Source organism: Drosophila kikkawai, chromosome X (assembly GCF_030179895.1).
Source record: "Drosophila kikkawai strain 14028-0561.14 chromosome X, DkikHiC1v2, whole genome shotgun sequence".
Classification (NCBI taxonomy): Eukaryota; Metazoa; Arthropoda; class Insecta; order Diptera; family Drosophilidae; genus Drosophila; species Drosophila kikkawai.
The window spans coordinates 29619858-29644430 of NC_091733.1; the positions used below are offsets into that span (position 1 = coordinate 29619858).

Here is a 24573-nt window from a genome sequence, read left to right on the forward strand (position 1 = left end):
AAATTCAATTGTTTATTGTTAAAAAAAAAACATAGTTATCATAATTGATTTAAGCGTTTTTTTCGCATTATAAACGTTGTTTTTTAGCAGCAGCAGCACGGCTTTACTTTACTCTCCGGCTAGATCGTCTTATCTAGCTTATCTAATCTTCGCCATTGGAAATCGTTCCATTAACGCGAGCGTGGCTTGACAACATCACGTGATATACGCTATCAGCTATCCGCTATAACGGTTATAACCGCTAACCGCTAACCGCTAACCGATCTCCACTCTCCACTCTCCGCTCTCTCAGCAAATTTCTACAATGGATGTTGGAAGAGGAGAGAGCGAAGGAAAAAAATGAAGAAGAAGAAGATCGAGCCGGTGAAAAGTTGTGCGGTGCTGCTGCTGCTAAGAAAAAAGTGTTTTAAGTCCAAAAAAACGCTTAATAATACCCAGAAAACAATAAAAACACTTCAACTAACTTTGCTTAATGCAGAGCAATAAAAAACACATCGAAAAAGTGAATTTTTAAAGGATTTATTCAAATGTAAAGTGAGCGCAGATTTCCCGGCCAATTGGTACAGCGAAGATGGGAAACGGAATGCACAAAAACGCATAAATTGTGCAAATTCCGTAGTGAAATTAATAAAACAACTTAATACGTGATCAAAATAAGACATTTCTAAAACAATTAGCAAGTGGTTAACAAGTTAAAGCCACCAAAACTGCCATGAAAAAACTGAGACTCCCGCGGACAATGTGAGACTGCAGCGGCCGTGCACATGTGTGTGTAGGCGTCAGTGCAAATTTGTGTATGTGTGTCCTCTTCTCTGGCTACGAATAAGAGGAGAAGTGGATAACAACTCCGCCATGATGAAATTGAGACATGTTCCTGCTATAAAACGTTTAATAATATCTATAAAATCGTTCCATAACGTAAGCTTGGCTTGACAAAATCACGTGATATACGCTATCAGCTATTCGATAACCGATAGCCGCTAATCGCTCTCCACTCTCCGCTCTGCAATGGAAGTTGGAAGAGGAGAGAGCGAAGGAAAAAAAGAAGAAGAAGAAGATCGAGCCGGTGAAAAGTTGTGGCGTGCTGCTGCTGCTAAGGAAAAAGTGTTTTAAGTCAAAAAAAAAACGCTTAATAATACCCAGAAAACAATAAAAACACTTCAACTAACTTTGCTTAATGCAGAGCAATAAAAAACACATTGAAAAAGTGATTTTTTTAAGGATTTATTCAAATGTGAAGTGAGCGCAGCTTTCCCAACCAATTGGTACCGCGAAGATGGGAAACGGAATGCACAAAAACGCATTAATTGTGCAAATTCCGTAGTGAAATTAATAAAATAACTTAATACGTGATACAAATAAGACATTTCTAAAACAATTAGCAAGTGGTTACCAAGTAAAAGCCACCAAAACTGCCATAAAAAAAAACTGAGACTCCCGCGGACAATGTGAGACTGCAGCGGCCGTGCACATGTGTGTGTAGGCGTCAGTGCAAATTTGTGTACGTCTGTATGTCAAATAACCGTAACCTCTGCTCTGCCAGTGAGCGCTGCGAAAAAGAGGATAAGAAGTGGATAACAATTACGCCATATTGTAATTTAGACATGCTGCTGCTGCTACAAAACGTTTTTAGTCCATAAAAAACGTTTATTAATATCTATAAAACTATTAAATAATTACAACTAAAACCAATAAAAGTGAAAAAAAAAACCCTGAGACTCCCTGGGACAACAAATGGCCGCAGCAGCCGCTGTTATGTACATGTGTGTGTGTGTGCATAGCAAGAACATCTCCAAAAAAGGAAATGGATTACCGTTTTCTTCAGACGAACCGTTTTAAAGTACAGTGCGCGTTTATAAGCGAAAATAGAAGAGCAAAGCTCGTGTGCCAGAGATTATTGACATATTGTTTGTGTATGTAATTTTACAGATCTTTCCATTCCTTTTATTTTTTTTTTCTGTGTATAATTTTGTGAAGTGTGTAAGGCTTTTTTTAAGTGCCTAATTTTTTTGTTTTTTTTTTTTAAGTGCCCATTTTTTTTTTTTGTTTTTTAAGTGTTTAATATATATATATATCTTAAATGTGTTTAATCTATGCAGTGTTTTATGTTCTGTGAAATAAAAAAAATCTATTAATAACAAAAAGAAAGGAAGGAAAGAGACAAAGACAAAGACCCTTATAAATCAAATAAAACTAAAATAAAAAATAAAAGATGAATTTAATGAAAAAGACGAAAATGAAGAATCGGTAAGTGAAAAAACAATATCATTTTATATATTGAATTAAAGGAGTCCGAAAATTAATAATTTCTTTAAGAAGTATTCCTGAAAGTCGAAAATGAATAATTTCTCCATAAATATTCTTAGAATAAACCGAAATAAACTATTTACGTGGTTTATCCTGTATACCCATCAGCTGGTGTCCACTACCTGTGGACTCGTACCTTGAAAGTCTTTTCCACTTTGCACTTGACCAACACTATACCCAATCTAGGGCCTCTCCCTGGGCAGCCAGTGTTGGACAGGCCATTGAGTGAAGCCCAAGTGTTGCCCGGGCCAAGCACTTTGGCTAAGTGGTTGGAGCATCCAGCTGCTCCACCCAGGATCCTTCTCAAAACCTGGCTCATTTGCGCGAGCTCCTCCTTGGCCTCCTGGCAAAGTGCCCCATATCACGCACAGGCAAACATTTGCAGGGACCCCGAAATGCATTCAATTAACAATTTCTCTGGGTCTCTGCCTCTGGCTACAAAAACTTTGCCGCTGCAACTGCTAACTGAGGGGGGTGGCGTGGCGGAGGAGGCTTTTAATCAAAAACTTGCATTTGCCAAGTGGCAGCAAGCGGCAAGCAGGGTAACTTTTTGGGCCAAGTTTTGTGCGGCAACAGAAGTGGGTAAACTTCTACGAATTGTGACGTCGACAAAAGTCAAATCGTGCCGACTGGCAACTACTACTTGCCACCACCACCAGGTTTTCCCCACATGTTCATTTGCCAAAGGGGGGGTTGTAGCAATCAGGAGATGCTCTATAAAATCAGGGAGTTTGTAAACTTTATTTTACAGAAATTTGGCTTAAAATAATAAATTAAATAGGGAACATTTCTATGGATAAAATATATATTAAATAAAATAAATTAAGAAAACAATTTTAAATAATTTTTATTTATATAAAAATAATATAAATATAAATATAATAATTATTATTATAATACATACATATATAATTATAATAATTATTATATTAATATTAATAAATTAATAAAACAATTTTAAATCCTTTTGATTTATATAATTAAATTTTTAGGAATTTAGATCCAAATATTAAGCTAATTTTGAAATTAAAAAAAAAATGTGTTTATCTGAATTTCAATACCCAGTCTCTTGTACGTTTTCCGGAATTTTCTTTGCCAGGAAAAATCCGGAACACTGCCAGTCAGCAAGTGAATGCCGTAAATTGCCAAGCGGCAAGCGTGTGCTCCTCACTCTCTCTCAGCTTTTTTACTTTTCCGAAGGCCTTTTTCTCCTTGCTACCAAACTTGATTTCCACAAGCTACTCCCGGCTACCAGCTCCTGCTTGCCCATAGTTTCTCCTCCCCGCCAGCTCCTCCTGGCCTCCATCTCCCTCTGGCTCCTGCCTCCTGGCTCGTGCCATTTAGCAAAAGTAATTAAGCGTCGATGCGTTTCATTTGTGTTACTTTTCTGGGCAATTACGGAGCAAAGTTTGCAGTTTTTTGCCAAGCGGCGTAAAATGTTCATTGTTAATTGTAGAAGGACGGACCGGCTCCGATAGGTACTAAATATATATAGAAAGTACTCCCATCGATCCTTTAATAGTTAGAGTTTGTGGCTAGGCAACAGGTGAGTGTCGTCCTGTTCTCCCTTGAGTCCAAGGAGCAGCATTTCCATCATCATTATGTGACCAGGACCCACGCTGCACAGCAATGTGCAAAAAGTGTTTCTCATTAAAAAGTTGTTTCGCAATTTTATTATCCTGTCGTTGGCAGTGGTAGTTGTTAGCTGTAGTTGTTGTAACTGTTGTAGCTGCTTGTTGTCATCCTCCAGGTGCGCGTTCATTGTCACGAGCTTGAGCTCAACCGGGGTGACAATGTCAATAAAGCAAACTTCGCAGCAGACTAAACCGCCCAACTCCCACATCAAATTATTTTTAAATTACTTGTTAAAATACAAGGGAGTACCAGCAGCAGCAGCAGCAGGAAAACTCTGGCTAAAAGTTATAATAATAAAAATAATAATAATAAGGAATAAAAAAGTAATGGCGAGAACAAAACAAAACCGTTTACGATGCTCCAGGGTGAGTTTCGGTCCCTGAATCATCGTTTTCATAGTTTCGGGGAAAACAATTTTCACAGAAATTAAGCGAACTTTTGTTGGGATTTCCACGCTGGTTCTGGTTCCTCCTCTGCCTCGTCCTTGGTCTTTGGCTCTATGCATATTTGAGCGTTTCATTAGCCGAATCCCAGCTAGGACCAAAGGACTAAAGGTCTGTGTGTGTGTGTGTGTTCGTGATGGAGAACAGGTGGTGACCCCAACTAAGTGGCATGGCAGAGAGATTAAACGAGTGTTGCCTTAATTAATAGAGACCATTCTACGTCGGCTAATGTTTTATATATATATATATTATAATTCTTCAGGGAGGTTTGGGAGTGAGTGTTTGTCGAGGAACTAGAAACTCTCGCTCTCTGGGCTAAGGGGGGGACTTTGAGAAAATATTTATTATATATATTTAATTGTTTAATTTATTGATATGTTTATAATTTATTTTTTGCGCTTATTTTCCTAGACCGATCAGCTTTATATGTATATAGGATAATGGTTTTAGCATGGACTTACCCGCAATCAGAAGACACTGTTTCCATTTATATTGACTCCGCAGACTTGGCTGAGATTCATCAAAGAGAGATTCGTGGTGTTTTTGAAGGATTATAATAAGAACTTGCACTTTTCCAGCGAAGTGATACATTCCCGGGGTCATTTAGATGAGTTGAGATGGACACGTCACAGGTGAACACGAGGGGAGGCGCGCTGCGGCGGCAGGGGGGCCTCTATTAGCAAGTAGCTAGAGAAAGAGAGAGAGATTGATCGAAGAGAGAGAGAGGTAGTTTGAGCGAGGGAGAGGTAGGCTTAGAGTTAAGGGTAATTAATTTAAAGGCAATATAAACTATATATCGTATTTTTATAAGTTAATCTTGCTTTGTATTAATCCGAATTAGATCAAATAATATTATAGTAATACCCGTGAAATCGTTAATCTAACGCAATATCCCACAAACTCCAAGTAAACCAGAGATAAGCGCTGTCCGAGGGGGTTGTTCCTGTCCGATCCGATAGGTTTTTAGACCCACTAATTAAGGCTAATTGATAAAAGGCCATAGTCAGAGCTAGATCTATGACCGAAGTAGGAGTAGGCAATCGGAGCCGGAGCCAGAGCCACAGCTAGAACCGTCATAGATAATTCAGCATGTAGGCGGCGCGGTTATCGCAGCCACATGATGATTAGATTGCCGACGCACATTTCCAGGTGCTAGGCTGCTCTATGTGCTAGGTGCTCAGATACCACTCAGTGTTTAGTACGCCAACGAGCATAATGTCAACGAGAGCTGGCTTCGTCCGTCTGACGGTGCTGGTGACGGGGGCATTCTTTGCCCTGCTCCTGCTCCTCAGTGCCCTCCAGCGAACGGATGAACTGCGTCCCTCTGCCTCAAGGATTAGAGATATTGAAGCCACGCCACCGCCGGCCCATCATCTCGAGGAGCCCATCAAGGAGGAGCTGGTGCGACAGCTGGAACAGGAGTTGCCGGAGCTGGACTATGGCTTCTGGTATCGCTGGGCCAAGCCCATGGGCTATAAAATCAATACCACCTGTGCCAAGTATCCAGATCCCTTGGATCTCCAGTTGCACAACATCTACTGGCAGACCTTCCTCAGCGGTAATGTCACCTTTCGGCTATATGCCGCCTACTTGGATCAAAGGGAGGCGGTTAAGCAGAGGACGGTGAGGATTCTGGCCACTGCCGATCAGATAGGAGATGAATTTCCACCCAGCCTGTGTCAGTTGTGGTATGAGAACCACAGGGAACCGATCTTAGTGCCCGTGTCGGAGTACATCAGTGTGTGGGTCAAGGAGTGGGGCACCAAGCCCCAGCTCAGCTATCCGCATTTGCTGAGCTGCATAGTGCCGGAGGAACTGCCTCCGGCAGTGCTGCATTCTCTGCCCAAGACGGTGTCGTTGGTGGTCAAGCGCTGCGACAGGGCCAGCAATTCGCTGAGGGTTAACCAGAAGGTGCCATTAACAGTAGGGAATGCCAACAATATCACCACCAAGAGTAGCAGCAACAGCTCCTCCTCCTCCTCCTCCTCCGCCACCCTAAACTTTGGTGTCTGTGTCAAGGGCTTTGATTTCCCTTATTTTGACCTCTCGGAGCGCCTCATCGAATGGTTTGAGCTGCAGCGCATCCTAGGTGCCTCAAGGATCTATGCTTACATGTACGATGTTCATCCGGCTGTGCAGCGGGTCCTGGATTACTATCAACGCACTGGTTACCTGGAGCTAAGACCCCTAACCCTGGCCAATGGCATGCCCCGATTGAGGCACTACCAGCACATGCTGCTCCAGCAAAGGAAACTGGAGAAGCGCCTCAACGAGCTGATACCCTACAACGATTGCTTCTACCGGAACCTGTACAGGCATGATTATCTAGTCAATGTGGACATCGATGAGGTGATCATGCCCAAGGGGGAGCACAGCAACTGGCATCAGTTGGTCCAAAAGGTTCATCAATTGGAGGAGCAAAAGGCGGGCAAGTGCTCGGGCCGCTTTCCAGCCATTTGTTTCATCAATTCGTATTTCACCAAGGTCCCCTCGGAGCTGAGTGATCACGAGGAGCAGGCCACCGCTGGGGAGCTGTATGTCCTCCAGCACACGATGCGTTTAAGGAATTACTCGCTACCGGGCCGGGCCACAAAGTGCTTTCACAATGCCCGGCTTTCGCTGACCCTGCACAATCACTTCACTCTCAAGTGGCTGCCTGGTGGGTGTAATCCTCGCACTGTGGACTCTACCTTGGCCCAGATGCAGCACTATCGGGAGCCGGATAGCAAGTATGAGCTCAGCGATTTGGTTGAGGATCGCAGCGTCTGGAAGTTTGCCAGTGAACTCCGCTCGGCTGTGGAGCATGTGTGGCTTCATTTGGACGATGTGCTGGCCCAGGTCAGTGATGTGGAGGATCAGCAACAGCAGCTGGATGAGGCACTGGACCAGGATGGGGAGACCGAGCTGGAGCAGCAGCCGCTGCAGCAGGTTTTGCAGCCACCACCACCGCCGCCGCCGCAGCCGCCGCAGCCGGTAAAGGGAAGGAAGTCTTAGGATTAAGGGTTTTTTTTTTAAGTAGATTTTAATGACTGTTTTAGTTCCTTTATAGCCTGGTATTTGAAGGTTTCCGGGGGGGAATTTTTTTGGTGTGATAAATCGATAAATTCAGTTTTTTTTAAAGTGTCTACTGTCCTTCTGATTGAAACAATTTTTTTGTGTAATTTTTAAGATTTAAGATAATTTAAAAGAGAATTTTAAGAATAATTAATTTAAGCAACAATTTTATGAAAAAAATTTAATATCATTCTTAAATTTTACCCTACAAGAAACCATTATAGTATTAGGCTTCTTCTAATCGGTGCTTCGATTATATAATAATAATATATTTATAATATTTTTTTTTTTTTATTTATTTAATGCAAACAAAAAAACCTTAAAATATATACTCTACTTGATATGTGAAAAATAAGAAAGTCGTAATTAAAAGGACATTATCGGAATCTATAATTATAGTTCGCCCATCCATCATTCCGTGGAATTTCCTTCAATGATTGATAGTTTCCGAACTCCCGGTGACTCTGATTCTTATTAGTAGTACTCCAATAAGACGCATAATCTTATCGAGGCCGAGCATCTGCGTCACATGTGTATATATCTGCCACTATATATGCATGCCAGCTCATTAGCTTGGAACACAATTCATTAAGAGAGACGGCGACAGGTGTTGGAAGAGAGACTTCTAGAGGAGGAAATTTAATTTCCGGGAATAACCCATAACAAAAAAGTGATCGAACAGTGACTGATCCGGCAGCCGGAAATGTGCCTGACTTCATTTTGTTAGAAGTTTTTTTTTTCATTGATTTCCAAGAAGAGCTTCTTGGGGAAATCGGAATACAATCAAGTCATAAGTTTAATATGGGTTTAATATGGTCTTGACTTATCTTTGTTGATTATTGGAACTTGTTTTAAAATTTTAAACAGGTCTTCTTTAATAATTATCTCATTAAATTTTGTTTTATAATTGTTATTTTCTATATTTAATATATTTTCTATACCTATATTAAAAACTAATTAACCTTAAGTTTGTATTATCTGCGGATTTTTATCTCACCCCCGTCGAAGGCGACCATGAGAAGTCAGCTATATTTGTTGTTTATTGATTTATAATTTCAATTAACCATAGTATATGCCATGGAACAATCGCTCCGATATTCTTTTTCTCTATTGATTAGGCTTCACCGCTCTCTCTCTCTCTCTTTGTATCTCTCTTCTTCTCCTGATCGAACCTTATCAAAATACCAAAAGTCGGTTATTTTTGACGTAAACAAGTACTAATAAGTAATCGGGAAATCCAAAGTTAGTTTTTTTTTTTCATTTGCAAGTACCCGGATGTCTGAGTTGGTGTGATATCATATGATATGATATGATGTTCATTACCCTTTCAAGGCAGAGAGTTGTCCAGAGATTTTCGGTTAGCTAAAAACATATATTAAGCCAGCTTATCGTTAGGTGTTGTTCATGCTGCTTATCTTAGTTGATATCATAGAGTGCCTAATTTAGTGGCTAAGTTAGTGGTTTTTGGGGGTTTCTACATAATATTATACATGGACTTCTCAACAGTCTTTGCCTTTTGATGTAGAAAGAAAGCCTAAAAGTATACTTTGGTTTGGATATAGTCCACATATTGTAGATGATGGTTTTTGGGGGCCAAAAGTTAAAGCTTTAATGGTTTAAAGTTTAAAAGAATTAGTTGTGGAATAAAATATGATTTAAAATTTTGCCGTAATAAATAAATAAATTTTATATTCACTAAATAAATTTGAGAAAACTCTGGAGTATTTTTACCAACTTTGCTAATGTCTGAGTTGTCTGGAATTAATTCACAAAAAACAGACTTATTTTATGTTTTATTATTTATTTCATTAAATATTTATTTATTTTTTATTAGTTTATTTTGTATATATTTTTGCATTATTATTTATCTATTTTTATATATTTATTTATTTATTTTTTTAGTTTATTTATTTTATATTTTTATTTATTTATTTTAATATATTTATATATTTACTTATTTTTTTATTTAGTTATTATTTGTAACAAAACTTCTTATGTTTTTTTAGTCACTTTATTTACTAATTTTATTTACCTTATCAAACCCTTGATAAAAGGGGTTCCTCCTTGGCAACGATAAAAATTATGAAACAACTGCCAAACAGCGATTAAAAATGTTGTCCAGATAACAAAAATCGAAAATGGTAATATTCCACAATAAAAATGATAAAACCCTTAAAAACTGGGCCATAAATAAATGCTGCCACTGTAAAGGTCGAATTCCACAAATGTTTCATTAAGTTTAGCCAGAAATAAGGTGTCCAGTAAGAGTCACTACCCCAATATCCGGTGATATCATACATCACATATATATATAACATACATATCCCCAACCCCATGGACATTCCTCAGTTAGTGCTGGTGTTGCTGCGTTCATCGTAATCTCTCGTTTATTATGAGCTCAATTCCTTGCGAGACGTTAAATTATATGGCACCGATACTTGCGATCGGTGCCCACTACTGCTAACAAAAAAAAAAAAAAAGAAACCGAAATAATAGGTAATATACAGGCGCTTCTTATCGGAAGAATTGCTATCGGCTTGAACACACAATCACACAGAAAAAAATACCATCAGCTAGGCTAGCTAATTCAGGGGCGGACCAGGAGCAGCATAACGCCCACAAGGGGTGCCGCAAGGCTCAAGGTCAGAGCCGCGGCTCCACCTCCAGTACTATTTCCAACAGCGGCAGCCATCAGTATGGGTTTCTCATTGGCCCGAGCATTCATCCATGCCTGGCAGTCGGTCTCGTTCTTCACAAAGCGAAAGATCGACTGGACAATGTTGGCGGGTGTGATCTCCGAGCACTGCTCCAGGTGATGCAAAACACAGGCCTCGAAGCGCTGCAGGTCAACGCAGTGGGTGGGCGAGAACAGAAGCTCGGGGCTGCTCATCAAATCCGACACCTTGCCATCCTTGGGTATATAATTATGGAAGGATTGATTGAGGCAATTGCTAATGGCCTCCTTGTTGGCCTCCAAGCACTCGGGACCCTGCTCTGCCACAAAAAGAGCAATCTGATCGCCGCCACGGGAGCAGGCAAAGCCCAGCAGGGCGGCTCCAATGCGGGACACAGTCTCCTGGTGGCGCTTCTCCTCGGCGGTAAGACAATGCTGAGCCTTCTCGTTAAACTCCTTTACACAGGCCTCTGCCTCGGGTGCCTTTTGGCAGTATTTGTGGAACACGGTGTCCAGTTCACCCTGTGGCTTGGCCTTCTCCATTTCCTCCTGAAGAGCCGTTAGGTTGGCCACACCGCTGATGCAGGTGCTCATCTTGGCCGCCGCCTTTTCAATTTCCTCGTAAAAGGTGGCATTATCCGCACCATTCACCTTCTTGCACTTTTCGCGATACATGCGCTTGATGTCATCTAAAGGGGGAAGAAATGCAGGTGCTATTAGTATCTAAAAAAAAACTAGAAATCCTCTAGAGAATCTTTATAAAATCTTTATTAAAATCGGTGATAAGTAACTCCTCCTTCAGCTGTTATGTCACTTACCCACACTGACATTGGTGTTACGATATTCCGGCGGCAGGAACTGAGCCGAGAGTCCACCCAGCTGGCTGGGATCTAGCTTGGTTCCAGCTGCTGTGCCGGCTGGCGTGGCCTGAGCCTCCAGGAGCAGGGCCCCCAAGGCGGCCATTAGGCAAAGGGCCATCATGGCGTACTTGTTCATGATGGCTGGCGAGGATTACGACCAAAGAGAGAGAGAGAGAGCTGGAGGAGAGAGATCGAAGCGCGTCCGTCCGTGGATCCGACTGTGGTTGAGTGATGGCCGCGAGTGAATGAATCCGGTGCTTCGGCGGCCAGGCTACCGAGCACCGAGCCCAGAGAGTGAGACAGTGGGACAAAGGTATCAGAATATCGCTGAGATCGCGTCCGTATCGCTGCCACCTCACACACTTAGTGTTTCTTTATTTTTGGGTGGGCGGCTATCTTTACCGATATCGGCTATCTTATCGTGTGTTCTTCGATTTTTAAACTGATTAATCAATCTATATATATGTCGGCGTATTAAGGGTACATTTGCATGCGATTGCATCATTGCTTCGAGTTGGTTTTTTACTGAGTAATATAGTTTAAGCGAAAAATATATTATTTTATGGAATTTTTGATTGATATATTTAATATATATTTTTTTATAGAATTTTTAATTTTAGTCAAGGAGTCATTTCCGACCCTTTAAATCATATATATTATTAATCAGCGTCAAAAGCCGAGTCGATCTAGCCATGTCTGCTAGAAAAATATATTTTTTTTTTAATTTTTTCAAAATTTTATAAGGGGTCATATTGTTCAATTACCATAAAAATTTACAAAAAAAAATTGCATTTAAGAATAGTTTAAATTTAGTAAACAGATTTATCAGCTTCATAAAAACTAACACAAAAACTCTTTCCGAATCGAATTTAATTAATTTTTGGCTTAAATATAGATTTTTTAGATTTTTTGTTCAGAAATTATATAAACAAATCATTATAAATCATTTATTAAATTCATTCACGCCCTTTTTATTCTATTTTTACCCCTTTGCCCCACTGTGCGATCTTAGTTCGGGCTTTTGCTCAATCAGCCGACAGTGACATCATTCACACTTCGGCCACGCGACATCTTTCTGAGAGTGTGAGTCCATTTTCAAAGTATGGTATGGGTACGGGTATATATTGGTAAGGGGGCAAAGTTTTTCCGGCAGTTACAAGTGACGATGAAGATTATATGTTGTGATTCATCCACAAGCAAAAATCGGTTTAAGAATTGCAGACAAATTTTAAATTTGCTAAAAAAGAATATATATATAAATATATGGGTGTATATACATATATTTCTCCAGTGTCCTCGGATATCTTATCGCTGGCCATAAGTAATATTTATGTAGGCAGTCGCCTCTCAGTCGCTATCGCAATTGCCGGCGGTTTTATGTTCTGTTCTTTGTCTGTGTTTACCTGCGATCGATGGGGATACAATAGTAAGGGTATATTGTTTACACCGGATTTCGAGGGAAAACCACGCCTAGTTTTAGTCATTATTTGGGCTAAAAGTCGGTTAAAGGGGTATTTATTCAGGGAAGTTTCTGTAGGAGTAAGTGTAAGTGTGTTTTTTTCTTAACTTCTAAAGTCGAAATTCTGCTTTGTAAAATGCTAAGTAATAAATGGGTTGTTTTTCTAAATATATAATAATAATATTTTATATGTAATATTTAATATATAATTAATTTTTATATATTAAAATATTTAGGGTATACTTGAAAATAATACATAAATAATATTTTAAATATGCAGCAGTTTCTATAAAGCAACACGCCACTGTCTCATAAGAAACGGCTACAGCTAGAACCCTTTGGGAATTCTAAGGCCTGAATATTATAAAACTTGCCATTAATACTGAAATAACTGTCTAAATTTTAGAGTTCTATTGACTGAATGTTATACAACTTGCTAGAAATATTAAAAAACGGTCTACATTTTTTTTTTAGATTTTTTTTTTACCTTCTCATTAAACATGATCTCTTTTTGTATAGTGTTTCTGTAATTTCCCTTCTCTAAAACCGCTTCACACTTTATATTTTCATTGTTTCATAGATCAAAACGTTTACAAAATTAATTTGCATATCTCTAAGCTCATTAATACTGCAATTAAAGGCAGAATATACCTGCCTCCTTTAATCCGCCTGCAATTAGTAAGTCGGAGAACAGGTATATAAAATATCTCACACAGCCAGGTAACACTAGAGCTAGCTCGGGACGTAAAGCGATTGAGTTGACTCGACAATTTGTCACCGCCACCGCACACAGCAACGCAACGATTGGGGAAAATTAAGAAAAAAAAAAAAAAAAAAAATAAATAAAGAACAAAGGCAATCAAGGGGGGGTTTGGGAGATCTAGAACTAAGTCTTACCCGCCGATCGATTGCAGTGTCGGCGGAATATTCAATTGTGTCGTCGGTTTCAGGTGACTTCTTTGTTTTGAGTTCTCTGTTCGCTGTTCTCTGTTTTCTTTCCTCCGACATAAATCCCGATGGATTTCCTCATAATCCCACTTAACGGAAAACCCGGGATAAAACCCACGCACGCTCAAAGATTCTCTGAGATTTGAGCTTGGACTAATTTTAATTGCTCAATGCTATGTGTGTGTGCTTGGGCAATTTCAACTTTGACTTACATTGCGAGCGTACATGAAACCGGTTTGCATAACGTTAAATTCACCATGGAAACATCGCACCATCGAGCCACCGAACCACCGTACTTCCTAAAAAGTACCACCAAGCCACAAGCCACAGTGGGCAAAGTTCGCGGTATTGGCGACGTAACAGTCTGATAAGGTGTTATCGCTGCGGAACATGAATGAAATAAGCCGGAGGCGAAGTGCAATCATCCGAGAACAATGGAAATTCTGCCAGAGAATGCCCCTCAAAGCCATCAGATTTGTGCTCTTTTCACACACAATTCCAAACAAAATGACTAATGGGCAAGGCAAAGATCAGGGCTTAAGGTTTTACATATATAGCAAGAGGGTTACGTTGGCCAAGATAATTATAATTATGGGTTGGTCAAATGAGATTTTATTGGTTGTAATTGAACCTACAACATGGCTTAATATGAAATTGATAAGAAAAAACATTTAAAATAAGATAAACAAATTATAATTTTTTTAAATTATTTAGAATATTAAATAAAATGTTTAACAAAATATTAAAAGAATTAATTTGGAGAAAAAATAAATAGAATGAATAAATAGCGAGAATAAATGGAAAGGTAAAATAGAACCTAAGAATATAAAATTTTAATTAATTATTTTTTATATTTATTATTTTTTATATTTATTATTTTTTATATTTATTTTTTTTTATATTTATTATTTTTTATATTTATTATTTTTTATATTTATTATTTTTTATATTTATTATTTTTTATAATTATTCTTTTTTATTTTTATCAGTTTCTATATAGTTTAAAGTTCTTTTGTTTAATTTATTTTTATTGCATGAAATATATATATACAAATTCAGACAACCTTGAACATTAAAATACAATTTAAAACCAAACTTAATTAATCATTAAAAAAAATATCAGCCAAGCAAATTAAGAGGTTCAAAATGCAAACTTTTATTGAATTTTCTAGACCAAGAAAGATGTCATAATACAAAATTGATAAGAGATAATACATATATAAACATAAACATAGGAAAATATGTAAAAGTATGTTAACAAAACATTCCCAAGGCACAACAAAAATGCAGTATACTTTCAAGAGATCAACCTAAAGAAATCAAGTAAAGTAAGCAAAATAAAGCAAAAACTGGTTAAAAGAGATTAAAGCGAATAAAAAATCAAAGAATAATGCAATGGGAAAAAGGAACAAAGAAATGAAGAACCACTTTAAGGGCAAGAGGCAATAAAAAACTGCAATAATCGACAATCATCATTATGGTTAAGGCATTTCAAATATCGCGCATACGCCATGCTGGACGCACTCAAGCCTCGACGTGGATGAGCTGCTTATGAAGCCAAACAAATCCCTGGGCAAATCCTATACCCTGACCCCGGTATACTTGCTCCTCGGTTGGAAAATTTGAGGGAATTGCACACACACACACACACACACACACACACACAACCAAAACGAGTGAATGGAATCTGCAGCCTCCCATTTCCCTATTCTCTCTGTTTCTTCCACCACCCCCCTTAGCTGCTTTTCTTCTTTATGCCACTGCCTTAATCAGACATCATCAAGGACTCTGGAGGGAGGCTGGAGGAGAGCTGCTGCTCCTGCTCCTGCTGCTGTTTGCCTTGCTGGCTGCTTTATGAGCTTAGTCCGTGTGCTTTACTACCCAATTAAGCTAGGAAATACATTTAGCAAACTAATGAATTATAAACACACATACACACACGAGCAGAGGCCAGTAAAAATACAGGGAAAATCGAAATAGCAGAGAGAGAGAGGGTCAGACCAAGTGATGCCCTCCCGAAAGTATGCTTAAGATCTTGATCTAAAAACTATACATGTAGATGTACTCTACATGTTGTTAAGATTTTTTTTATATTTAAAAAAATCTGTAAATAAATAACTTAACTTTTTGAGAAATGCATAGAGAGGCTCTGACTAGCTCTGTCTCTCTCTCTCTATTCCACCAGCTAAACTTTTTGAGAATCGCATAGAGAGGCGCTGATTTAACACTAAACCGAGTTACACCCGGAAACTGTAACCTGGAACCTGAAACCGTAACCTATCCCCGCACAAATCCACTCACCTGGTCTACTTTTAGAGAGCTCTGCTTGTTGGCAACTATTTAAATATTCCAGATTCCACACGGAACCAGTTAACTTTCCTCTTCGTTAGGTAGTTTTCCCATCCGCCAGAGAGAGAGAGAGAGAGAGAGGGAGAAAGAGAGTTTGGAATCAAACATGCCCCGCCCTACCCTGGAGCCTGGCATGCCCTATCCTGTGCCGTGCCGTGACTGCCTGCAACGCTGTATCCTTTTAAATGAAATTAAGCTAATTTGGGAAACAGGCAGCAGCGCGTCATCGTGGTCCGGGGAATGGATACGGCAACCGGCAACCGGCAACTGGCAACGGAACTCATTCTCGCCGTGGAGTTTAATTCAATGCGGAGGAGGGTAGGTAGAGCTACAAGCTCATGCATATGCAGGCCCCATTTCTGCGTACCAAATCAAAGTTGCCCCACATAGTGTGTGTGTGTGTGTTGGTGTGTGTGTTAGCCATTTGCAACACATGCCACATGTCTGCGTCCTCCACCCTACTTGGCTGCCTCTACCTGTATTGTAATTTATTATCCTGCATGGCAAAAAGGATTTTCATCAATTAATCATGCCCTGCGATGCTACTGCAGCTAGATAACACTAACGCAATGTTGTCCGTTGTCCGTTATACGCTGTCCGTTTGTCCGTTATATGATGTCCGTTTGTCCGTTATATGCTGTCCGTTATACGCTGCCCGTTTGTCCGTTGTCTGCTTATCCGTGTATCCAGAATTTAAGCTAAAGTCCGCCCTCTTGGTCAGTGGCCGTAAACAAACGCCAAAGCCTCGGCAAGGCCTGAGTTATGGACCACAAAACTGATAAATTAGTGCCAAGTAAGTGGGCTAGGATCAAAGGTGGCCCAGCAAGCAAGGCATCACTGGATTGAATTTGAGGAATCACAGCCCAATGCAACCAAATATAGATTAATCATCAGAGAGAGAGGCTAATTGAATATAAATAAGGTACTGAAACTCATAAGCTGACTAATCTCATTAAAGCCTTAACATAGTTGTTAGTAAGTATTTTATTTATATAAATATTTCTTTGGCTAATTTCCATACATTCAGCGCATATTCAGCGACTTAAAGCCAGACCAGAGACCAGCAAGCCAATGGCCTTGGCCTTACTATGTGTCCCCTGTGTTTCTCCTGTGCATCCCCTTGCGTGCCTCCTGTGTGTCCCTGGTGCTCTGTATCCTGTCTGTAAGCACTGTGATTTATGGAGTGCGAGCCAAGTCAGGTCGCCTGCTCTGACTCCGTCTCCTCACTCTTTTAATTCGTGTTGCCCAGTTAAATCAGCTTAAAGTGCATGAATGGCCATTTCATGGACGATTTCATCAGTTATTCAAAGCCAGTCTGCCTTCAAGTAAAAGTAAATTATTTTACACACACTATATACTATATATAGGATATACAACAGCAAAACCAAAGACCCAAAAGGCTGTAGCAATTTTTCCGTTTAGTTTATTATGCAAAATTTAATTTTAATAAACAAATAAGGCCCAGGGTCCGGGTTTGCGCTGCTGCTGCACTCGTGTGGCATTTGTTTGGCAATGCCATTTTCAGTACGAATGATTGATTGATTGATTGATTGACTGCCTCACTGGCGGACACACTGACGGAATGTCGAACGACGGTTGTTGGTGTGTGGCTGTTTGCCTGCAGGATTATTTCTGCCTTGGGAGTCCTTCTCTTAAGTTTGCCTTATTATTTCCATTTTACGATTTTCAATTAAAACCGTTTGTTTGGAGTCTTGTTTTGGCTTCATGGAAGGTAATTCAGTTTTGGTGTGTCTCTGGAGACAGAAAAGTCCTTGTCTTGTAAGGCTAATAAATTGGCTCACTTGTTATAGCTTTAAAATGCAAGGTTTTGGAAATGAATTTTAAACAAATTTATTGTTAAGTAGGTAAAGAGTGGGGTGTAAGTAGCTCTAACTACTTAATCTGTTGGGTTAATTGGTTGGTATTGGTATTCAACTAGATTTCAATTTAATAGATTTTCCAAAAATTTTAAGTAGCTTTTTTCTGCGCTCTGGCTCTGTAAGAGTTCATTTTATGAATTCATTCTAATTCTAATAAGCTTGAGAAGCACAGAAATATATTGTGTAAGACATTATTTTAATTTTATTTTAAAATGTTTTGTGATTTTATTATTTGAGGTAATAAATACTTAATATAAAATAGATTTTTTTTTTAACATTTTAAACATTTTGAAAGGCGAAGAGAAAGAGAGAGAAGACTCGCTCTCTTGGAGTTCATTTTAGAATGAATACTGTTAAAAAGCTTGAAAAGGTGGAGGAGAGAGGCTCAGTAATACTTCATTTTAAAATTAAGATAATATATGGATATATATATTTATAATATACAATAGATTTTTAAACATTTTAAATAGATTATAAAACGAAGAAAAAGTGAGATAGGAGTTCATTGCAAATTGAACATGATTACCTGTTTATCCTTCAAACTTTTTAATATCTTAAATATATATACAATTATTTATAATATTTTCTTATTATTTATGTCTAAAATATATATACATTTTATATAAAAAATATTTTATAATAATAATATACTCGTCTTTAATCACTAATATTTACTAATTAATTTAAAGCCTATTTCTTCTTCACAAACTCATATTCATAAGCATGTAAACACTTCTCTTTGAGCCATTTCTTCCTCTTTAAGACCCCAAGATAAACAGGTGGGTGACTCCCATACAGCCTTTGGTGTCTTTGTGTCCTTTCACCACGTGAAATAATTCAGCTCATTAGAGGAGACTCCTCTTCACACAGGGTGTGCTCGTCATCATCCAGCCAGTCTCAGAGAGTGGCTTGCCAAGGCGGTGGAGTTGCCACTACACCATGGCTATGGGGTTAATTCGGGCCATAAATTTTGCTAGTTGCATGTTGCTATTGTGGCTGCTGCTTCTCCTGCTCGGGGCCAACTAAGCCTCGCCTCCGCCTCGCTGATATAATGTGACACCAGCTGCTTAATGTTTTGGTTAAAAGCATTCTAAGTGAAATGCAACAGGGCGGAGACACACACACCGAGCGCCGAGCTGATGCACTCTCGACTTTCACTGGCCGCAAGCACCAGAGACAAAAGAAGGAGCTACAGGAGCAGGAGCTGGGAGAAGGAGAAGGAGCAGAAGTAGGAGCAGGAGCAGGAGCTGGGAGAAGGAGAAGGAGCAGAAGCAGGAGCAGTAGCTGGCACACAGGTAGCTGGAGGTCAGGAGGGCGTGCCAAGCTCCGGCTGGCAATTTGCTTAAGCGAAAGGTTGCGGCACACATATGAGGCAAGAAACAAACACAACTTCTTCTGGCAGTTACAGTGGGCCAAAAACACAATAAAATGGCTAAAAAAAATAATTAAAAAATTAGGCTGAATAAGTAATAAAGTAAATTAAAGTATAGTAGAGTGGGGGTAATTATCTTAAGAAGATTTAAAAAAAAAACTATTTCCTCATCAAAATCTCATTTTAAATCTCCACTAGTTAGTTAGTTTAGTTTATTATTATTCAATTATTTTTTAATTATTATTTAATTATTATTCAATTATTATTTCATTATTTCCCATCTCGTGACACTGTTTTTTGGTTTTGTTGGAAAATAAGTTTGTTGCCTGCTTTTGGCCTGCGGCTGTTGTGGCAACATCATCATCATTCATTTGCGCCCAGGTGCGTTTTCGTGTGCACTCAGCTTGTGCTCGTATTTGGTGTATTTTCTTGGTGTTTTCTTGTTGTTTTCATTTGGGTTTTCCTTTTTGCCGGTGTCTGTTGCACCTACCGGAGCAGCATCTTGCGGCGGCACCTTTTCCGCGGAGGCCACTGCCCGAAGGAGTCTGCTCCTTGTTTGCTTTATTATTTTTTAGGACTAGAGCGACGCCTGATTCCGCTCGACTGATTTTTTATTTTGGGTGTGTCTACTTGAGTTTTGGTTCTTGTTTCAATTTTTGGCTTTTAAAGGTTTTTGCAATTATGTTTTAATTTGTAAATTATTAAATTTTAATGTGATAGATATTAAGTTTAATTGTTTTATATTATATTTGGAATAATATAATATATTATATATATATAATATTCATTAAATAAATACCAATATTCTATAATCGTGGAAAATGGTCATATCTTAAAGAAAATTAATTTTATAATTATATTAAAAAAATCTAATAATATAAAAAAATATATAATAATATTAAAAAGAATATAATAATAATATAATTTTAATTTCTGGAATTTTTCCTAGACTTTATTTTATAAAATACTATATTTAATAGTCTTTGAATTTTAATTCAATTTAATTCGATACTAAATTTCTGCTTTAAACAAAGAAGCCATATAAAATCAATTGAAACTTTTGCAATAATAATAATAATAATAATAATAATAAATCTTTGCATTCATGCAACTTACTTTAAATTTCTTATCACTTAACGAGGAAACTTGCCCAGAAGTCCCTATTCCAAGAGTATAGTTCCTATATAGCTAGTAGATAAACCAATTTAAGGGTGTATACATACCTATACATTTATTTGTAGATAATGCTATTCCCATTTCCGGTACCTAGTCAGAAGGTAATACCTGGCAGATAGAGCCCAGGAAAGTAATTTTTTTCCTACTGCAAATATTCCCATTACGATAATTTTTGCCTTTAGCCGCCGCTGCTGCTGATATCTTTTACCACTTGGGCAGGTCAGCCACCGCGGCAGCAAGTGGATATAGCAATATAGTGAAACAGCTTTATCAAATATTGCGACATATAATGCGACATCGGAGGCATTGTTTTCTGTCTCTCCCGGGAGTTTTTGAGTTTGCTCTGGTTCCGGATCGATCAGTCGAGTGCCGAAATGTCAACGAGCTACACGCGCCTCTTCCGAATCCTATTCGTGATCATTTTCCTCAAGCTGCTCTTTCTGCTGGGCCTGTACTTTCGGAGTTACGATGTGAGCACCAGGCTACAGAGGCGACCAGTTGTGGTCTCCCAGGTGGATATATTTGATGAGATTTTATTGGATCGCAGGAAGTGTAAGGAGTGGGCCAGGATAACCTCGGAATCCTTAACTATCAAGTCTGCTTTTTCCAGCCCCCTCTTGGGAGCAGCAACTGAAATGGATACGCGAGGAGATGCCCTCGTTTCCCTTGGAGGAGCTTAAACAGCGGGAAAAACACCATCAGACAGTGAAATGTGGCCCTGCTCCGGATCTCATGAACATTGATTTCCACAATACCTACTGGCAAAAAGCGGTGAATCAGAATTTAACTTACTACCTCTTTGGGGCCTACTTTGATGACAGGGAAACAGTGCCAGAGGCACCTCTAGTCCGTCTCCTGACCATGGTCAATCAGCATCTGGACAAGAAGTTCAAATATCCACAAATATACTGTCAGCTTTGGTTCGAGGGCAAAGCGGATCCCCTCATTGTTAATGTCACCGAGCATCGGGTGATGTGGCCCTTTGGTCATGCCCCTCGTCGTGTCTATCCCACCTTCCTGAGCTGTCCCCTGCCGGGTAACAGCAGTTTGGAGGAAAAGGTGCCTCAGATGGTGTCTTTGGTGGGACAAAAGTGTGATAGGGCCAGGAATTTGCTTAGAGTGGTCTATGAACCAGCTGAGGAAGAGGTGGTCAAGGTCAAGGCTCAGGCCACAGGAAATGGCACAAATTTCAGCTCCTCCACGGAATCCACTTCCTCCTCTGCTGAGCAACCAACCAAAGATCCCCGTTTTATAGTCTGTGTCAAGGCCATGGACTTTCCCTACAAGGACAAGTCCTGGCGACTGATAGAGTGGCTGGAGCTAATGCGTCTCCTGGGAGCCTCCAAAGTCTGGCTGTACGATGCCCAAATGCATCCCAACATGACCCGAGTGCTAAAGGATTATCCCGGCTTTGTGGAAGTGCGTGCCATGTCCTTGGGTCGTGGAGAGCCCCATGCCCGTCCCCATTTCCATCACTACACCATGGCGGCGGATGGCTTCAATCGAATCCTGAATGAGATGATCCCGTACAATGATTGCTTCTACAGGAACATGTACAAGTACGACTATGTGGGTGTCTTTGACACTGATGAGGTGATCATGCCCCTGGGCAACACCACCGACTGGAAGCAACTGGTGAAACTGGCCCGCCATGTACCCGACTATGGCGGGGTCACCTCGCCGAAATGCACCGAATGGGTGAGCTTCTGCTTCCGCAATGTCTACTATCCCCGGTATCCGGAACGTCCCAAGGTCTATCGCAATCTCTCCAGCTCCTTCTATATGCTCCAGCATGTGGAGCGGGTGCGAGAGCATTGCAATCGAGGTGCGGCCACCAAGTGCCTCCATGACACTCGGTTTGCGGTGGGCTTGCACAATCATTTTACGTTCTTCCATACGGAAAATGCCGCCTGTGGGGCCAAGTCGGTGCCGATAGAGTTTGCCCAGATGCAGCACTACAGGGAGCCGGATACCAAGTCCCTGCTGATCGATCCGATCATTGATGCCAGCATCTGGCGATTCCAGCCGCAGTTGCAGTCAAGGATCGAGGAGAAGTACCGGCGATTGGGTTTCCTGCCCAATGAGCAGCAGCTGGCGGATTCGATGGAGCGGCGGCGACGCAACGATGAGCTCCAGCTGAAGGAGGCAGTGGGTCAGCAGGGTGGGTCGGGGTGAGAGGATAGGAAAATGATGTAAGATATGGCTCGGGATCTCTCTAGCTGGTATTTATTGAGCGTTGCAGAAAACAAAACCTGCAGAGTTGAAAATTATTTCAATTTTTTTAGTTTTAAAAATGATTGGTAAGTTTTAGTGACTTAATTATTCAGGGAGTTAATTTTAATTTTTTTTTTAGGTTACGTTTTTTTTTTTAACAAAATTTTTATATTTAATAAAAATAATATAAGTAATCTTTAAGTTCAGTTTAAACCATTCAAATTAACACAGTTCTTGGCCACATTCTTACTCAATAAAGTATAAACTTGTCGACTGGTTTTAGCACTCTTTTTTTTATGCTTAAAAACAATTTATTTGCTTTAGGGTTTTAACTAGACAATTTTTGTATTAAGATCACAAATAAAAAAGGCCTGTCAAGTGTTTAAACACCAAGAAGATGGTAAGCCAACCATGTGACGCGAGATCGAAATGAATCCCTAACAGTTGGGCAAACAAAGTCTGCCAAAAGTGGAACAATTTCGGAGCAGATCTACAAAAAAACCTTACTCAAAAATGCTTATTAACAAATGTGAATTTTGTTTATTGGTTTCACCATTCTGACGTTAATAGATAACGGGCCCTAAAAGCGGTCTAGGCTAAGAACCACAAACGTTATCCAAATGTGCAACATTCATTTAGTTATTAACACATTTTGTTAAAAAATTGTTTAATTTAATTTAAAAATTTTAGTCAAAAAGCTTGAAACGCAGCGAAGCAGTCATTTCCGAACCCACAAATCATATATATTCTTGATCAGCATTAAAAGGCGAATCGATTTAGGCATGTCGGGAGGGAAATAATTTTTTGATTTTTTTTTTGTTTAATTTTATGGATTGATTTCCAAGAATAATAAAAAAAAAAAAAGAAAAAAAATTTAATATTTTAAAAAATTAAATTAGGTATGCAAATTTATAAAACTAATAAAAACTAACTCAGATCAGTTTTCCGAATGAAAATTAATGCATTTTCGGCCAAGTTATCATAATGTTAACTTTAAAAACTTAAGCTTATATTAAGACGTTTTTTTTAAGTGCATAATCGAATTTTAATATTTTTGCTGGGTGAAGGAGTCATTTCCGACCCCACAAATCATATATATTCTTGATCAGCTTTAAAAGGCGAATCGATTTAGGCATGTTCGGAGAAAATCAAATTTTTTGAGATTTTTTTTTTAATTTTATGGATTGATTTCCAAAAATCATAAAAAAAAATTTTTTTTTTTAATTTTATATTTATATCAACTGAGTATCCAAATTTATAAAACTAATAAAAACTAACTCAGATCAGTTTTCCGAATGAAAATTAATGCATTTTTGACAGAGTTATGATTTTTTTTAGACTTTGATGTGTCCCAAAAATTAACCCCAACTTTAACCTGCTGCTTTGGCACCTGTTTTGACCAGCTCTGTTAGCTTTCTTGGCCAAAAACGGCTAAAAGCCTCAGCGGCACTCTGTTAGTTCGTGGCAGCAGACTCTGTTGTTGCAGCGAACGTGTTGCAAAAGCAAATGTTGGCAGTTGTGGCTGTTGCTTTAGTTGGCCAAAAACAGCTGGAAGGCTTGGATGTGATGCCACGCCCTTTGACCCCGCCCCAAGCTTCTATATATTTTGTAAAATATTTTTTATGATGTGTTTTTGCTTAGTTTTTCATTTATTTCTTGAATTTTTGTATATTTCTGCTTAGTTTCTTATTTATTTCTAAAATTTGTTATGAATTTTTTGCTGCTAAAAATTCTATAAATATTTTTCTTGATTTACTAATTTTAATTGATAATTCTGCTCTTCAGTTTCGTAGCTTCAAAGTTAAAGTTTCAGCTTTAGCCTTTGGTTTTATATACATTTTCATAATTCCCTTGTTTGCACTCGAGCTTCGAGAGAGCTCTGGCCCTCTTCGTTGGCTTTTAAATTGCACATAGAATTTAATTTAATTTGCGTGTTCGGCCATTTATCCACTTCTAATTAATTGCATTGCACAAAGGCAGCCAGAGTAGGAAAAACATTTAAAACAACAAAAGCTGCAACAAAAATGTGAAAACGAATGCAAACATGAAACAAATATGGTTTAAAAAAAAATGTATAGAAAATAAAACATTCTTGTTTTTTTTTTGACGTAAAATAAAAATATTCATTATTATTTGGCCAAATGGCGATTTAATGATATGAGCAAACATGGCCAAACAGTGTTGCTGTTGGCATGCAAATTA

General features: G+C 39.0%; 4 protein-coding genes across 5 annotated transcripts in view; 3 read left to right on the plus strand and 1 right to left on the minus strand.

The window, feature by feature from the left end:
• The first annotated feature begins 363 nt into the window (after nt 1–363).
• LOC108080027 (uncharacterized) overlaps nt 364–24573 on the plus strand; it is a 151201-nt gene continuing 126991 nt past the window's right edge. For both annotated transcript variants that reach the window (XM_041775084.2, XM_070288426.1), the window contains exons 1-2: nt 364–1913; nt 2100–2247. The gene's annotated coding sequence lies outside the window, so the exon portion shown is untranslated. The remainder of the gene's footprint in view (nt 1914–2099; nt 2248–24573) is intronic.
• LOC108079973 (uncharacterized) lies at nt 5601–7379 on the plus strand. Its single transcript, XM_017174540.3, has one exon. The coding sequence runs from the start codon at nt 5601–5603 to the stop codon at nt 7377–7379; it is 1779 nt and encodes a 592-aa protein (XP_017030029.1).
• Nucleotides 9805–11230, minus strand: LOC108080057 (27 kDa hemolymph protein). Its single transcript, XM_017174642.3, has 2 exons — nt 10932–11230; nt 9805–10802 (listed from the first exon to the last, which is right to left on the minus strand). Exons 1-2 carry the CDS (start codon nt 11107–11109, stop codon nt 10027–10029), a joined length of 954 nt encoding a protein of 317 aa, XP_017030131.1. The 5' UTR covers nt 11110–11230; the 3' UTR covers nt 9805–10026.
• LOC108080049 (uncharacterized) lies at nt 20532–22371 on the plus strand. Its single transcript, XM_017174631.3, has 2 exons — nt 20532–20709; nt 20768–22371. Exons 1-2 carry the CDS (start codon nt 20532–20534, stop codon nt 22330–22332), a joined length of 1743 nt encoding a protein of 580 aa, XP_017030120.1. The 3' UTR covers nt 22333–22371.